The sequence below is a fragment of the Convolutriloba macropyga genome, chromosome 1, assembly GCF_964194025.1.
Source record: "Convolutriloba macropyga chromosome 1, txConMacr16.3, whole genome shotgun sequence".
Lineage (NCBI taxonomy): Eukaryota > Metazoa > Xenacoelomorpha > Acoela > Convolutidae > Convolutriloba > Convolutriloba macropyga.
In genome coordinates, this window is record NC_134468.1 from 79,274,622 (window position 1) to 79,293,111 (window position 18,490).

Genomic DNA, 18,490 nt, shown 5'->3' on the forward strand with positions numbered 1-18,490 from the left:
CTTCTTGTGGTTTTGATGACACACCTAATATCAGCTTGAATCAGGAGGCACTTTAATAGGAGCTTGAAGATAATCTCTCAATTCCGCATTATTGTTAAAAACTATGACAAAATCAGAGAAAATATTACTGAAAAATAACAAAAATTATCACCCGGATTTTTACTAAGATATTACTAGATTTTCGGTTAACGACATCACCAAAACAGCAGCACAACAAGAAATTGCTTACTTGAATAATTAATGCAGGGATTTATTATGGTTTCAAAATAGCAATCGACTAGATCGAAGGAGGAAAAGGACTCAAAAACTTTACACACTTTTTAGTAAGAAGCAACAGAATTGGATGGTCACGGTAAAAAATACCAATAGGATATTGTAGGATAAAACCTTCTCTATCCTTAGAAGCCCCTATTTCTAAATCGTCTTCCTGTAAATTTCTCGTAAAAATTTTTACTTTGACGAGAAGAAAGTGCATAAGTGTACAACGGTAGCTAGTACATAAAACTTATCTATTAATGAGGAAAAGTAACGAAAAAATTAATCCGAAAATTAATGATGTTTACTAATTCCTGGTGTTTTTTTTTAAATTCTAAGAATATACTTGTCCCTCTTCTAATTTTTCTGAAGAATGTCCAAACCATTAAAAGACAGCAATTATGTGTATTAAAATATCAATATATGAAAATTGTCCAAAAAGTCTTTAAAAAACGAAAACGAAAAAAAATAATGCTGTTTATATTTAAAAAACGAGACGTGTTTCAATTTCGAGAGTTTAACTTTTCATCGTTATTCATTTGGATAAAAAAAATACTCAAATTAGAATAGCCAGCTTGCTCCAATAGCAAAAATGACTGATAAACGTCGTTCACATAATCACGGAGTAGAACAATAAAAACACAATACTACATACTTTGGTTTTCTTCCTCAAAGTGTTTCTTGTTAATTGTCTAAGTTAAACATCATCCAAGAAGAAATCTTGGATTTTATTTTGGTTTTGTTGGATGTTTGGTCATTTGCAAAAATGAATACGAATTCTAAAATACTGTCAAAGGTTAAAAATTTTCAAAAAAGATCAATCAATAATTATTGAAACGTTTTCTTTTATTAAACACCCTTTTTAGATTCCATTCCATGCCATAACTTGACACTGCATGAGTGAAGATTCAGTTTTAAAACCATAGTTAAGAGTAATAGCTATCAAGAGACATTGCTTTAAAAAACGTCGGAAAAAGACAAAAAGGCTGAATTCTTTTGCGAAATGAATTCGGCGCGCAAACTCTGCCACCGGAAAGAACGAAGGCAAAATGTTTTTACTCTGTCCTTAATAGGCTTTAACAATTAAAATAAAACCAATTATTAAAACAAATTAACAATATTGGTCGGAAAATATTTAAAACAGCAAACTTAGGCTCTTATTGGTCAAAAAATAATGTAGGACTATATGACAATTGAGTGATGGAACAGCACTGCCTTCCAAGCACACATCACCTTAAAAAAAGCATAGCATTTCAATTTTGCATTTATATTTTATAAACTTTTTGAAATTTATTTCTCTAGATGATATCAAATAAAAATTATTATTATTAAATCCTTTTTTCGCAGTCCGTAACGACATATCATTTTAATTTATTCCATCTATCAGCATCTAATATTGCATTCAGTGAAAACTATGTAAAAAGTTTCCCGTAAAAAGGTGAATTATTGTTCCGACCCCCACTTTTAGTGGGAGGGAGGAACTATATACTCAAATGGGTTTTTTTTGTTCTGAAAATTTTGGCCGAACGATTTATTCATCGTAGAAAGTTGTGAGTGGTATCATTAGTAAACTCGTCTAGCGCAGAATATGGAATTCAAAAGATTTTTTATGAATTTTATATTCTAGCGCGAGTTATCGTGCTTTAAAATTTTGTGAATATTACAACAATTTGTGAATATTAGACCGATTTTTGTTCACCTTTTCAGGAATTTTTGCCTAAAATTTTGTTAAAAAAAATATGTGAAAATTGTTAACAACAATACTGTTGATTTTCCTTGAGAGCCAACAAAATTTTGTTGACTGTCTTTATTAAATTTTTTGGCTAAAATTTTGGCTAAAAATTTCAAATTTCAGCTTTTCTTCAACAAGAACTGCCCGAAGCTCCTTTAGACCAATTTGATTCAATTTGATGGAAGTACACAACAAAAAAACATCTGACAAAGTCCTTGCTAATTCGAAAAAGAGCCAGCTCTACTTCTACTTCTATTGACAGTAGTCTGGAATTAAAATTTTGCTGTTTTTTTTCATACCTTTACTCTATGATAATCAAAAACGCAGCAACTAATTTTGATCTTTTAACTAACAAATTAACAAGATCTATTACATTCGAAACAATTGAGTGTTCCTAATGGACAAACAGCAATAGCAAGGCTGGTTTTGATGAAACCTTGGACTGTTACAATCGAAAAACAATTCGGATTGTAATCAGTCGGTCTTTTTAAAGAAATCAATTTTTTTATTTTACTTAAAGAAGAGAACGATTCAAATTAAAGCTTTCTGTTGATAGGTTTAGTTGGCTTTCTAAGCATTTCCAAAATTCCAAATAATTTATCTTGTTTTTTAATGGAAAAGTTGTGGTTGTTTTGACTTTTAAAAACGTTTGTTTTTTGAATAAAAATGGCTTAATGAAAGTTGCCGCAATTTTTCTTTTAATTCGGTCAACTTGTTGCTTAGTGTCAGCAAAGAAAAAATGTTTCTTCTTCATCTTCTGTTCACTAATTTTTGTAGATGGCTGATGGCTTCATGACTTAGAAAACAATTGTTTTCACAAAGAAAAAACATTTTTAAATTTTCATTTTAAGTCTTTTTTGTATACATTACCTAGTCTTCTTAATTACAGGTTCCATGTGACATTAGTGTTTTCAAGAGTGCAAGTGTAGGAAATCTAACTTTTTGAAAGAATTCGTGATGAATTTACTGGCTACAACACGGGCTTTTCGCAAAAAAAGTGTAAAGTAATTTTTGATTTTTTCTATATTTGATCTTCTCTTTTTAAAGGTGAGACAAATTCACAATAATTACAGGCATCGAGCTTTTTTACGAAAATAGAAGAACGTATTCAATCAATTCAATTTTTAGCTGCTGGCTTTCATGACTTTGAAAATAATTCTTTTCGAAAAGTACAAAATTTTTACTTATTTTTGCCCGTTTATTCTCTGTTTTTTCCAATGGTTACCTATTATCAAAAACGATAGGTTGAATACTGTATTATTGGAACTCAAAAAAGCTCAATTAATAAGATTTTCAGGGGCAAAATATAGGTTTACAGCTTCGGAAGCGTTTTCTCGCAATTTTTATTTGAATTTTTGTTTGTTGTCTCTGTTTGTTGTTCTTTTTGTAACTGCATTCAAAACAGAATAAAGCCAGTCTAAAAGCTTTCCTATAGAATTGTTTGTAATCAAAAGCATGTTGAATGTTTGCAATTGTGGTCTAATGGCTTCCTTCATGACTTTGAGATAATTATTTTCGAAAATTTCGAAAGTCTAACTGAATTTTGCATTTTTCCCCTTGTTTGTCTACTTGTTACCTATTCTCACTAATGAGAGGTCACATGCCACATCCACATCCACATTATTGACATTTGAAGGCTCATTTGAACATATTTTGAGGGGCAGGGTTGGCATTACGTCTTCGGAAGTGTTTTCTCGCAAGTTTTGATTGAAGTTTTGCTTGTTGTCTCGATTTGTTGTTCTTTTTGTAACCTAATAAAAAACGAATAACTACAGGTCCTAGTGCCCTCCTGTAAAAACGTATGTGATCATAAACATAGTGGATGTTTTCAATTGCTATCTAATGGTTTTCATTGCTCTGAAATTATTTTTCTTTTAAAATTTAAGCTAATTTTTTTTAAATCTTTCTTTTTGTTCGTTTTTGTCTAATTGTTACCAAGCCTTATTATGGAGTGGTCCCATTTTATTCTAGTGAAGTACAGGTTAATTTTTTTTATTCTCTGTTTTTTCTGACGCTATTTTGACCTTGCTAATAATTAAAAAAAAGCCGACATAAATTTTGGATGTAATTAGTGCTTGTTGTTTTTGTTTGATTTTGTTGTTCATCCTTTTTTTTTACTCCACTGAGTCATATGCGTTGGAGGCGATCTTTTTGTTCGTACATTGTTTTTGAAAATTACTTGAAAAAAAAACTGAAATACTATCGGTTGTTCAATTGGTAGACATTTATGCCAAAAATTGGGATGAGCGGGGTCCGAACTTTATGTGCGAACGCACATTACCGAGCATCCTTGTTTTCTTTTATATCCGCATTCAAAATTTCAATCATAAGTTGTTAACATTCTGATACCCACCATCACACCAAGTGGTCATAAGCTCTCGGTTATTAATATCTCTTATAATACATTCTCTTGTTTTCTCGGTCCTCAGTTTTTCAAATTTCTTACAAAGTTTTCATTGAACAAACAGTGCTTATTGTCAAGCTATGTTAAGCTAGCTTTAAGGCACAGTAAATTAGGCTAACCTATCTTAATCTTTGCACATCATTATGTTTTAGCGTCTATTGAAAATTATTTTAAAATTATTTAAAAATTTGAAGAGAAAGCAGGCGGAAGCTTCTTTTCCGTCATTTCATGATTTGACAAATGCAAACTTCAATTGACCAATTTTGAGCGCCTGTTTTGGTTCCAATTCTATTTCAGAAATAGAAGACATCCTCGTTCTTTCGAAAAGTGATACCGAATTGCGGAACCCTTCTTCAAATCATAAAAAAAGTACAAAAATGACCTCAAACAGCGCAGTGAATTAGAGTAAAGGAAAGGCGCTCAACTTCCTACTGCAGTCAAAAAAGACTGAACACAATCTAGTGGATGTGGTGAACACAGTGTGACCTAATTTGTCCCATTTTTTCCTCTCTCTTCAAAACAATGGGAGGCCCCGGGCGTCTTTCACATGAATGGCAAATATCTCTTAGATTAGGCCAGATTATCGATCGTATAAACAGATTTAGCCTCGCTTTATGAAGGATTTTTTGGTCTGTTCCCCAAAACCCAATTTAAGATAGTTCATATTTGAGATCTCATCTTTTCAGCATCCTTGATAACTAGAGAAAATGACCTTAATATCTTTATTTGTTTGTTCTAATAACCAATTTTAATCACATGAAAATAATAACAGCCTGACGCTTTATATTTTGTGTTTTTACCAACAGAAAGGCTCATTATTCGCATGATTGTTGTTTTCACGATAGATTAAAACGGCGAATCTTTACAAGAATGATTGTTACTATTTCAGCATGAAATGAAAAAAAAATCAAATTAGGTCAAGAAGGAGGCAAATGATAATATAGGAGTTGAAATGAGAATGGAATTGAATCAAATATTACACTATATAATGAGCCCCTAACATCCGGTTTTGGATTTTAGTGTTCACGTGGGCTGAAAGGGGAGGGTATAAAATGAAATGATTTTTATTCCTGCTATGTATATGAAATGTTTTCTATTCAGCAGCAGGTTTAGAAAAAAAAACTGATCAAATTGGTTATTTCAACGCTTGTGCCCTATTTTAGCCCCATTAATAACTTCTCTGACCCAAAAAAGTGATGATTTATGAGAACTGATCACACCAAAAAATACATATTAAAATTCCCACCGATATGCCGAATATAAGTTCATTGACATGTGAAGCAATTATAGCGTGAAATCATTACAGTATAAAATTTCACGGTTACAAATAAAAGTACGGTATAAAAAAGACTTTTGTTAACGCAGGTCAATGAAATCAGCCTTTTATTTATTTTTGTTCCTCTCTCTTCAAATAAAACGAATAAAATAAAGATGAAGTTTTAGAGTTTATAAATACGCGAAGCAAATGCTTGCTTCCCTATTACCTTTCAACTCGAACAAATTTCAGCGTATGCTTTTTCAAACAATAAACGGCCAATGGTATGGTCATATGATGTTCTATTAGCACATTGATTGTTAGGCAACCGCATTTTTTGAAAACATCAGGTAAAAATTCTGAAAATAAACGTTGTGGAGAAGTTTAAATCCCCGGAGGTTTGCCTCAGTTCAAATCAGTACTGAATCATAAAAATTTCATTATGTTTTTTTGCATGAGCAGTTGGCTGTTCATGTCACTTTTTGCAATTTACAGTCTGTGTTTTAATTGTTTTAACACTCACCGTCTGCGCATGAAATTAGTCAGCTCTTATCGCGTACTGCCTTTTGTCTGACCCGTGTTAATTACCGCCTGCCACTTATCGGGCCAGAACTATTTGCCGACTGCCTTTCATCTGCCCCGCGCTAATTACCTGAATTACTTGAATAAAGCCGCGGCTATAAAGTTGTCAATTTCAAGTCGGGGCTTTAAAAACGTCAATTATAACTACCAGTAGAGTCTTAAAAGAACTTCGAAGAAATTATTTTCTAGAAAATACAGTTTCCGAAATATTGCTTTTGAGGAAAAAATAGAAAAATGGCGAATGCAAAGTAAGCCGATAGGCAAGCAAGCCGACAGAAAAGCAAGCCGAAAGTTATGTAATAGTTATGTAATCTATCAGAAATATTACATTGTCAGCCGTTACAATCAATACTGCGCGTAGTATTAGTGCATAATGTATTCCAATGCACCAAAGAAACAAAAATGCGTCAATTTTTAGACATCTACCGGCCCGCCAGGGGCAACTTAAAATTCGAGGGGTATCCGAAAATTTTTCGGCTTACTTGACCTCATTTTCAAAATTCGGCTTGCTTGCCTATCGGCTTGCTTGATCGCCACCTAGAAAAATAGCGTCAATTACAAACTAACAAGTAAACTGATTGGGATGTAGAAGCCAAGTGATGAGAAGAAAGTGACCAGAAGCCACAACTGGAACGCCTTTATGCCCATTGGGTTCACGGGAGGCACAGTGTCCAGCAGTTTGGCACTCACTCTGGGTCCCTGTGGCTTCAGTCTGCCGGGGTAGTACATCTCTACAGGGCGGAAGGCGCATGCCAGGGGTATTAAAAGGAGTGACAAGAGGCTGGGTACTAAGAGGGCCAGGAACCAGCCAGAGTACCTTAAGAAACAACGTATGTCGTGATTCTATCAAAATAATTGCAATAATTCTATTGCGCATCAGGCGGTGAAAACTCTAATAACTTTAATTTTAGATTGAACGAAGTCAAAAATTACTGAGCTATAACTAAATTGGTCAACAATGTGTTAACCGACCTTGATTTGAACAAATCGACTTCTGCAGACGAAAATACAGAATGTGTATTCTCCAATATTTTCCACCAATCACTGACTTAGAAGACTCTATTCTCTTTTAAATAAAGCATGCACACTTTATTCCTGTCAGTCTGTTAGATAGATCCACTGTGTGAATACCATTGACTCTGGTGCTATATACTACCACGATTATAATTGAAGCTTACCGTCAGTGTTTTCCGGAGTCGGTTAGTCAGATAAATTTATGCAAATCCAGATCGCGCGCAGAAATAAGTAGCCCTAGCTCTATACCCCCTAAGGCCGTAAAAGGAGTCCAACCAGTGTCTGCCTTACAACCCCGTTTCGACTCAGAAGAGAACCAAACTTATCATGATGAAGAAAATGCCGGATAATGAGTAAAACATGGTCTTCGCATGGGTCTGTTCAGCAAGAAAAATTCCTCAAAAACTATCCTAAAATTAAGAACATTCTAAGGCTCATCATATAGCAGAAATGTTTTTAAGGTTAAGATTTATTGTTATGAAGCACTATTTAGTGATGTCAGTTGACTTCGCTGCATCGATGTATATGAGTAGCTATATTTTCAACAGAAATGTTAGCTTTTCTTTAATTGCGGAATAAACGGCAAAATTTAATTCAATTTAACGCTTCCAAATTTTATTTTTTGAACAAAATGTGAACAGCTAAGATGGCATCTAGACTGTTGAAAATTTTTGTTTCATCAAATTGACCTATCAAAAGACATTGTTTCAACTTTCGGTTGTTGATCGGCCGGACAAATTCGCTTATTAAAGTTGCTCAGATCCCTCAAATTTTTTGGATTCTTGCAAAGAGTTCAAACTTTAGTTAAAATTTCTTTCTAGACGTCTTGTTTCAAAACAATTTTGGAATTTCTTGTTAACCAAAAAAATATTGAACTCGAAATAAAAGTACAGGATGTCTGCAATTAAAAAACAAGCAACAAGCAATTGACTCTGGATCCCAGTACAAGTAGATAATCATTAAAAACTCACCAACTACTCACTAAAAAAGGATCTCCTACTTAATGAAACTAATCATTTCAAAATATTTTAAAAAACGGTACAATTAGAAAAAACGAGTCAAGGAAAGGAAGAAGAATAAAATCAAAAAATAAATATTCAACAAAAAACTAAAATGCTACTTCTCCGTTATAACATTGTAATTTTTTAATTATTTCGTTTCGATCAATGACTTTTCTAATGTACGACAGAGACGAGCTAATCAACAATTTTTACAAAAAAAAACAAAAATCCTGGAAAATATTTTTAATTTCTATCATTTATTCATTCATTTCAATGATAACTGCATACCATAAAATGTCCCTTTTTAGCAGTCAAACCTAAACAACAACTCCAAATCAGAGATTGGACCAGAAAAATTCTCTGAAAAGGTCAAAAGCAGTAAAATAGGCACAAAACATCAAAAATTAATTTACACTAAAAAAAAAACAAATAAAAATGATTACCAAAAAGTCTGGAAACCGGAACATTGACCAACTAGTTAAGAGTATAGAACATCAACTCCTCGATAGCACTAAGAGTTTGACAAAGGATGCGGAAATTGCTCAAAAAAGTTTAAAACTGCGAAGTGAAGAATCAAATAGCTCAAAATTGCATCTAAAACTCGAATATTTCCTTCAGATGGTGAATAATGCTTCCCAACGTACATGTAGTAGATAATTATAACTAAGAAAAACCCCTTGGCCAATAATTTAGCGTTTAATGTGAAAAACAGCTTAGAGAAGGCCTCATATGATCAGAAAAATTTTTCCACGCTGTCTGTTGTAGACCAGCTTGAACAAAACGACTACTGTCTCTTCTCTTTGCTCTTCTTTTTCGTTCAGCAATAAAAGACAATCATGATTTTAACACGTATTGCACTATTTTTTACATCCTGCTTTAGAACGACTCGGTAGTTTTTAAAAATTTAGATCGCTCTAACTCATCTACGAGTCGTAACAAACAGAATATCAACTTGTGGTTTTATTTTTTGGTTCCGACCACATAAGGCGGCAGGAGGAACTATATGGTCAACGGGTTTTTTTTCTTTAAAATTTGAAAACGGTGAAACAATTTTTTAGATCTTATTAATTCTTTTTTTAATATTACATAGGTGAAGAAAAAGCAGAAAACTAATCTTTAAAAAAGGACTAAATCGAACCTTGCACATTCGAAGAGTAGCGGGGCCAATAAAGCAGATCCAAATCCAGCACCACTATGTACAATCGCAATCACTCGGATCCGTTTCTTCGAGAAATACTGACACAGAATAATAAATGACGTCACCAAACACATAGAAGAGGCCACTCCGAACAGCAGCCCATAACATAAGACAAAAAGAAGCGTGGAAGTTGTAAAACTGCAGAGGAGTAATGATGCGAATGTTGATAGAGAGGAGAATAGAGCGACCTTTCTGGGACCGAATTTGAAGGTCAAACAGAGGATAACTGGAGATAAGAGGTGGCATAGACCGAAGGAGAAAGAGCCTGACCATGCTAAAACGGGCGAGAAGAGATGAGAGGAATCTAAACGAATACAGCATTCAAAGAATATGTATTCATGTTGATTTTTTCAAACTGTTTCTTTTTCCCCGTGAATAATTTTTTATTCACATAGAACAAACTGATGCAAGTTGAAAGAACAAACTGATGCAAGTTTTGCATTGATAATGATATTATCGCACAGTAATAGGTAGTAATGGGTGTTACAATTTGCAAGTCAAAAACTCAATAACACAACAGTACAGAAAACCGATTTAAAAAATACAAAAAGGACAAAAAAATTAACAAGAAATCTTCTGTACTTCCGTCAAACGTTACGGATCTTTAGTTCAGTTGGTTTGTTCAGTATTCCGGTCTCAAGCGACAGAAATCTCGGGTGATAATTGTTAGAAATCATTATAGTATTCGGTTTTGAAATTCGGTTTTGAGAGCATTGGAAAGGGCTACGGTGGAGGAAAAAAATTGCTGCTTTTAAAACAGTTAACTATTTTTAAGAAATGTTCCCAACGCACCTTAGTATGGGGAAACAACCATATGCTCAACTGAATTTTTTGTTAGCGGCCAATATTAACCGAACGATATATTCATCGTACAGAGTTGTGAGTGATGTCATTAGAAAATCTGTCTTAAGTAGAACATCCTGTTTAATAAAATTTGAATTGTGCTTTTTCCAACGAGCATTGGGGTTTGAAAGCTTAGTGAACAGTAACCAAATTTATTCACATTCCATGTAATTTTGGATATAATTTTGATTAATTTTGCTAAAAACACTATAAAATTTTTATTTATTGGTTTTATCTTTAGATATAGAGCAGAATTTCTGTATTGTTTGAGCCGATTCTTTTTGACTAAAAATTGGGCCAAATCTTTTAATATTTTAATATTTCTTTTTTTCATGAAAAACAAAGCCATGCCCCCGTAGCCAACTTTGTCCGATTTTACTGAAAACAAAAATTGTCATCACCAACTTCGCTTACCAATGTGGGAGCTATTTTACCTGCAGTTCCTAGGAAAGTGTTCTGAAACTAACAATTTTTCTAATTAAGTTTAATTCAAAAGCATCGTTTTTTGATATATTAAGACTCAGTTTTGCTGAATTATCTGTACAAAAACTTTTTGGAACAACTAAAAATTTTAAGGGACTTGATTTTTACAAACAAAAATGATTAGGATTCCATTTTGGCCTTGTCCTTATTTTAAAAACTCGCTGTTTTTTCATCCCAAGTACGAACAAATCTTTTTTCACAGGATTACTGGTAAATTTCAGTTTTCAGTTTTCAGTTGAAATCTAAAGTTTTCAGTTGATGCTTAATGGCTCATATGAATACATTTTTTTCGAATATTTATTTTGAATTTTTGATCTTTTGTTTCTTTCTCACCTGATTTCGTAGCTAAGTTCTTCTAATGGCTGCTCGTTTTTCCTAGTGAAAAAAAATTATCTGTACGTTTTTGTTTTAACTACTTACTCTTATGCATTGAATTTCATTATTTGAATAAAAAAATAAATTATTGATTTTTCCAGCTCTTTAAATTTTTTTCAAATTTTAAATTAAAATTGTTACAAACAGGTCTCATGGGTTTTCGTGAGAAACAAAACTCAACTTTTCAACCATTGGTCTTATCTTTTCCAATCTACGAGTTTTCATAAAAATTTTCACGATTTTTGGACATTTGGCTTTATTTGTGGTTCCTTTTTGGACTATCTCTACTTGTTTTTATTTCTATCCTTCCTTTTATCACCTTGACATTGAGTTTTCATATGAAAATTTTTAACCTATTGATACTCGTTTTTATCTATCTCTACTTGTTTTTATTTCTATCGTTCCCTTTTTACTTTGACATTGAGTTTTCATATGAAAATTTCCAACTTATTGATACTCGTCAATAATTGTGGATCTTTTGTTGTCATTTCACACTGCCCGTTGAAAACAACTGCTTATGATACTAATTTAATATATTAAGTTTTAACCATTTTTATTAATGTTTTTATTGTTTTATTTTAATGTTTGTCTTGTCTAGTGGTTTCCTTGATGGCATGTCTCAACGGTACGCTTATCCATTATTATATATATTTAGGGTTTAAAATTTTGCTAATTCTTAAACTTATACACGATCTGTTTTCGAACAGTATTTGAATTTTTGAACGTTTCCTATCTCTTCCTCATTTGGTAGGTAATTTCTTCAAAATGTGAATGACCGCAGAGGAAACATTATATGTGAACACACATTACTGAGCCTCCTTGATGGAATTATTATCTTTTTATAAGGCAACAACCCAAAAAAAATAGATGCTGGTTTATATTTTCATTTTGGTGATTGCTGTCTGATTTTTTTAAGCAAAAAATTAAAAAAGGGACAAAAAACTGCGCTCTTTTATTAAACTAAGAATATTATCATATTACCTAACTAATTATAATGATACCGTTAGAAATGATACGTGATGGAGTGGAAATAAGGTGAAATTCAGTTTTTTTTAAGTTTGTTTCCGTAATTAAGATAATAGAGTGCAATGCGAAAGTCGTCAAAGTCAAATTGTTTGGCTTTCCCTTTTTTTCTGTATAAATCTTCTTTTTTTATTTGATCAAACTTGCCTATTTTAAGGATTTGACATTCCGGCTTTGCCATTCTCTATCATTACTCCAACGTTAACACCGTAACTACTGGGTGTAAGCGTATTGTTAATTGCAATGGGAAAAGGTTTTACAAACGTTTAAAAATTTTGCTGAAATTTTAGACCCTATTGTTTAAATGGACAGCATCCCTAGTTTCAAACCTGACATACAGAAAATTTATTTTATCTGAAAAACAAACAAACCAAATTTTTCGACATTTGGAAACCAAACATAACGTTCATTTTTGACGTTTGAAAGCCAAATTTTTCGACGGCGATTTACTTTTGAACAGACCAACAACTTGATACGTTCTAAAGTGGAAATTTCCGTTGATTTGAAAACCATCAATAGTAAAGATGCCAAAGGAAAAACGTAAGGACTCTTGTCATTTTTGTCAAAGTAAAACAAACAGTCCTACGAATTTCTTAACGTTTACAAGTGACAATTTCTCGACTATAGAAGATAGTATTCTATCACGGGAAAAGGAAACAATTGCGTGATTTTAAAAAATTCATTAGATTTTTTTAAAAGATTGATCTATTAAGTCGTAAATATGAGTAAATTTGCGGAGACAGAAATTATTTCGATCATTTAAAGGTTTCAAGTCAGGATTTTCTCATCTAAGATGATTTCAAAAAATGAAATGAAATCTGAAAATGATCGGAAAGACAGAAAAACAACTTTACCTGTTAAGTTGCGGTCAGCGTAATTGACTATTTGAAACACGTAAAACGTCACTCCGAAGCTAAGATGAAGCCCGAGTGTTATAACTTGAGTAATAAACACAGATATTACAACAATCCAACCCCAGCCACCCTCTGGGTAATATTTGAGCCCGCTGGACGATCGGGTTCCGGGCAAATTTGGAACTGGAGCTGTTGTCGCTGCGTTTGCCATGAGAATATTCAATACTGATCGGGATTATTCGAGAACATTGCCATATGGTTGAATATTCTAGAAGTTTCTAGAAGATGTGTCCGGGCAGTTAATGTGGCGAGTTTGTCATCGATTAGGTAGATAATGTTTTCCGTATTTTTCCATAAAATAAATCGATTCTTGAGTAGCCGCCTGAAAAAGAATATTATTTACACGTCTATGCAAAGAAGAAAGTACTGAACTTTATATCGAATTATAATTAATTTATAAACTGGTAATAGCTTTTGAAAGCCGCTCAAAGGGAAATGAACTCGGACTGATTTGAGAGTATTTTATCGTCTTACCAAATCAATAAATATTAGATGGTTAGACAGATGATTACGTCTGAAGGGGTTTCGCGAATGGCTATTTTGTCTGAATAAGAAGAAAAATTTCCCACATAGTTACTGAATTTCTATGGATTTGATAAATTCAATCTATTTATGGTCACAAATTTTGATGCTTCAAAAATTTATTTTACTGATAAAAATCTGACCACTGGTTGGGCTTAAACTGTTACATTTTGCTCAATGTAAAATATGATTAGGATAAAATTTACAAAAAGCGTCGTTATTGTATTGAATATTTGCCAGGATGTAATTTGAGGCTGTAGTTAGCTTGTTACTAAACAATATGTTGTTGTTTTGTGGGGGTATGTGGAGAGCAGGCTTATTTTGAAGGTTTTTATCTGAAATTTGACGATGCATGTCTGGTAGAATGAGGAAAAAATCGACATTCTAGCATCTTGAGCCGGAGCTATAGCACAAGGGGGGTCTATGAGTGGAAAGAGGGTGGGGTGGGGGGGGGGGGGGGAGGGGGGAGGGGAGGGGGTAGTGGTAGTAAAAGCCGCTCCCAAAAATGATACCTTTTGTTCAGACTGAGCTTTGAAGAGCTGCGGTTGAAATAATAAAAATAAAAATACGGATTCTGAGTTGAAAACAGTAAAAACAAACGGCCGCCCGCCTTTGGGACGGATTGTGGAAATCTTGTTTGGAAAATACTGAAAAAATTACAATTCAACTGCGATTACTATGTGGTAAAAGGCCTAACATGTTGAGGTCTGTTACGAATAAATTAGTATAACGCAATTCAAACCCGCTCAATTGACAGAATGTTTGTTTCGCAGAAAATTTCTACATAACGCCCTAAAAACGAAAAAAATATATTTGAGAAAAAACTTCACCTTAAGCTAGAAAAAGAAACCTTGAAAATCTTGTTTCTGATTATGGCAAAATTTATTCTGAAACCCTCGGATAAACTAATTTCCATAGGTAACAATTTTAAGCATCTTCAACAAAAATTTGCAAACTATATTACGCTGAGATTACTAGCAAACAAATTTAAATTTTTAATAAATTATCGTTATTTCCTAAGCAATAAGCATAAAATAAGTGTTATATTTCCCGTTTCGTAAAATTACGCAGTCGGAAAAATCAGCAGAGAATGAAAAAATAGTACAAAAATTTATTTGTTGCGTTGTTCAACTGAACAAAATTTTTTAACACATAGATTCTAATTTTGTTTGCTGGGGGCAAATTCGGCTAGATTTTTCAGTACCCCCTAATGGATGATTCAAAAGTGTTTGAATATACGACAAAAACACTCTTCAAGTAAGTGGGGGTAAGATTTGAATTGCGAATTTTGAGCGATTTTCATTCTCATTGCCCCGTTTTTTGCATTGCAATATGAACCACCCACGTAGCTCATGCTTAATTAGCCGAAATGGTTCTTAAATTTACATCATCAGCTTAAAGTCTGCAAAAAATGATATGTTAATTTGAGAAAAGGACTAAAATAAACGAATAAATAAAGATATGTTGAATCAATGCTTGCCAAGATACATGATCTAAAATTACTTAATATTCAATTAATAACTTTTAATTATCAATTTAAAACTTATAACTTTTCACAAAAATTATAAATAATTTTGATAAATCGCAAAATTGTCAATTTTTTGAATTTATTCATTGCTACACTCAATTAAATTGCAATTATCTCCGTCTCATTCTAATAAGGTTACAAAAATATCCTATTATTGCAAGACTGCAATGCGGTTCTTCTGTTTTCATAGCATAACCCCCCCCCCCTTCGCATCAGGGGAGGGGGGATCGGTTTTTCGCTTTTGTTTCAAGATTCGCTTACTATCAAAATCGAGATTCACTTTTCATGAACAGAGTGGTTTAAAGCGACCGAGGCGGCAAAGGCAAGACTGAAAACGAAATTACAAAAGAATTTATGGTCGATACAACGGAGGTAATTTGGTTGCAGTTTATGATACCTTCGTCTATACTGAAGATGAATTCAAGTATCTATACGAATCCTAAAGTTGTCTACAATTTGAGCTGTCAAAACAGGGGAACGTCTTTACGACCCACGTTGACGATCTAAAGGGATTAAAACGCGTGAACAACAAAGAAAAATTTTTTTTTTCAGCATACAGACTTAAAATTCAGAAAATTGTAGTTTGGTGCAATCAAGCTTGATTAATAATGGCAAACAGTTAAAATTGGAAACTCCATTTATTGAGGGGGGGGGGGGGGAGGGGGGGTGAGGTGAGGTTAAAGATAAAAGTCTGAAGAAAATGTATTGCATTGCGTAATAAAAATGAAAAAGAGAAAGAGAGGCGTGTCTGGTCTGATTTGTGGTGAATTTAGAAACTGTCAATCAATTCTTAGACATGTACTCGGCGCTTTCAAGCGGTTTCTTCTTCAGCGTCAGATCCATCTACGAAAATGGATGAAGCTGCGCTGACTTGGTCCACACAAGTGAAAAAAAAATTGAAGATTTGTGAGAATACGAACTCAAATTTTTATCAGCTGAAACGATATCATTTTCGATGTATTTGAAGCTTGTTCACATGTGCGAGTCCGGTTGAAGTGATGAAGCTTGTCGGTATGAAAAAAACTATATACACGGAGAGCCTTTCAACTATATAGAAAAGTATACATAACAAAAATATAACGCCGGGGGTTAAGGCTGACCAAACGATTTTGAAGTTGGTATCGTAACTATAAATCAAAAATTTTTTCCTGAATTATTGCTTCATTTTTCACTTTTAATTTCAAATAAAAGTTTTTCCAAATTTTACGGATAATCTGAGAACCAAAAATTAGAGTTAAAAAACAAATAATTTTCCTCAAATATAAATCTCAATTTAAAAGGATCTTGTTGTACAGAGTTTTGAAACTGCGCGAAAAGTACGAACAACCGAACAACCCCCCCCCCACCCCCACCCCACCCCCCACGGGGAAAAACAAAAACGCAGAGAAATAAGATTTTTACACCGTGAGCTCTTCTAACAGAAGTTTGCGCTCAAAGAGAAACGTGAACCGCTAGTGAACAAGAGCGCAATTAGGCTTACAGAGCTTTCGAGTTAAGGTTCGGTCAGTTGAAGTGAGATGGGCAAGATAGCGGAAAGATGTTTGGTCAGATATATTTTGTAAAGGTGTTTATGCCTTATCACATCAATGCCTCACTTCAACCATTGCCCACACTCCATTGAAATACACACACACACACACACACACACACACACACACACACACACACACACACACACACACACACACACACACACACACACACAAACACACACACACACACACAGAGACCACACAACACAAAGCGCACATACACACAAACACTCAAATAAAACACACACACACACAAACACAAACCACACACACAGATACAAACACAAACACACACACACACTTACACACACACACACACACACACAAAAACACACATACAAACACCAAAACAAAAACACTCATACGACTAGAAACACACACACACACCCACTGTGGAACTTATACTTCAAATCGTTGAACTTACATGACATTGAAGCTTCGATATTGGGTGGTTAATTATTTTTGCACAGTTTAGGAGCTATACAACAGAGAAAATTTGGTTGCTGTTTATGATACTTTCGTCTATACTGAAGATGAATTCAATCAAGTGTCTAAACGAATCCTAAAGTTGTCTGCAATTTGAGCTGTCAAAACAGGGGAACGTCTTTTCGACCCACGTTGAGGATCTAAAGGGATTAAAACGCGTGAACAACAGAACAAAATGTTCTTTTTTTCAGCATAGAGACTTAAAATTCAGAAAATTGTAGTTTGATGCAATCAAGCTTGATTAATAATGGCAAACAGATAAAATTGGAAATTCATTTATTGAGGTAGGGGGGATGAGGTTAAAGATAAAAGTCTGAAGAAAATGTATTGCATTGCGTAATAAAAATAAAAAAGAGAAAGAGAGGCGTGTCTGGTCTGATTTGTGGTGAATTTTGAAACAGTCAATCAATCCATATACATGTACGCGGCGCTTTCAAGCGGTTTCTACTTCAGCTTCAGATCCATCTACGGAAGTGGATGAAGCTGCGATGACTTGCTCCGCACAAGTGAAAAAAAAATTGAAGACTTTTGAGACTACGAACTCAATTTTTTGTCAGCTGAAACGATATCATTTTCGATTTATTTGAAACATGTTCACAAGTGCGAGTCCGGTTGAAGTGATGAAGCTTATCGGTATGAAAAAAACTGTATACACGGAGAGCCTTTCAACTGGATAGAAAAGTATACAATACAAAAATATAACGCTGAGGGGTTAAGGCTGACCAAACGATTTTGAAGTTGGTATCGGAACTGTAAATCAAAATTATTTTCCCTGAATTATTACTTTATTTTTCACTTTTAATTTCAAATAAAAGTTTTTCCAAATTTTACGGATAATCTAAGAACCAAAAATTAGAGTTAAAAAACAAATAATTTTCCTCAAATATAAATCTCAATTTAAAAGGATCTTGTTGTCTTGTTGTTCAGAGTTTTGAAACTGCGCGAAAAGTACGAACAACCAATTAATCCCCACCCCCCACCCCACCCCCCACGGGGAAAAACAAAAACGCAGAGAAATAAGATTTTTACACCGTGAGCTCTTCTAACAGAAGTTTGCGCTCAAAGAGAAACGTGAACCGCTAGTGAACAAGAGCGCAATTAGGCTTACAGAGCTTTCGAGTTAAGGTTCGGTCAGTTGAAGTGAGATGGGCAAGATAGCGGAAAGATGTTTGGTCAGATATATTTTGTAAAGGTGTTTATGCCTTATCACATCAATGCCTCACTTCAACCATTGCCCACACTCCATTGAAATACACACACACACAACACAAACACACACAGAGAAACACCACACAACACAACGCACACACACACACACAAACACACACATAAAACACACACAC

The 18,490-nt window shown here is 33.7% G+C and overlaps 1 protein-coding gene across 6 annotated transcripts in view; it reads right to left on the reverse strand.

Moving 5' to 3' along the window:
• LOC142343004 (uncharacterized) overlaps nucleotides 1-18,490 on the reverse strand; it is a 73,797-nt gene that overhangs the window by 35,962 nt on the left and 19,345 nt on the right. For 3 of the 6 annotated variants that reach the window (XM_075394708.1, XM_075394695.1, XM_075394689.1), the window contains exons 2-4: nucleotides 13,020-13,401; nucleotides 9,382-9,745; nucleotides 6,796-7,045 (exon numbers count right to left, since the gene is read on the reverse strand). In XM_075394708.1, the coding sequence (XP_075250823.1) occupies nucleotides 6,796-7,045; nucleotides 9,382-9,745; nucleotides 13,020-13,230 (825 nt within the window). In that variant the 5' untranslated portion in view covers nucleotides 13,231-13,401. Of the gene's footprint in view, nucleotides 1-6,795; nucleotides 7,046-9,381; nucleotides 9,746-13,019; nucleotides 13,402-13,553; nucleotides 14,004-14,113; nucleotides 14,215-18,490 lie in introns of those variants that run through there. The other 3 variants (XM_075394703.1, XM_075394715.1, XM_075394722.1) reach the window with 3 other exon arrangements.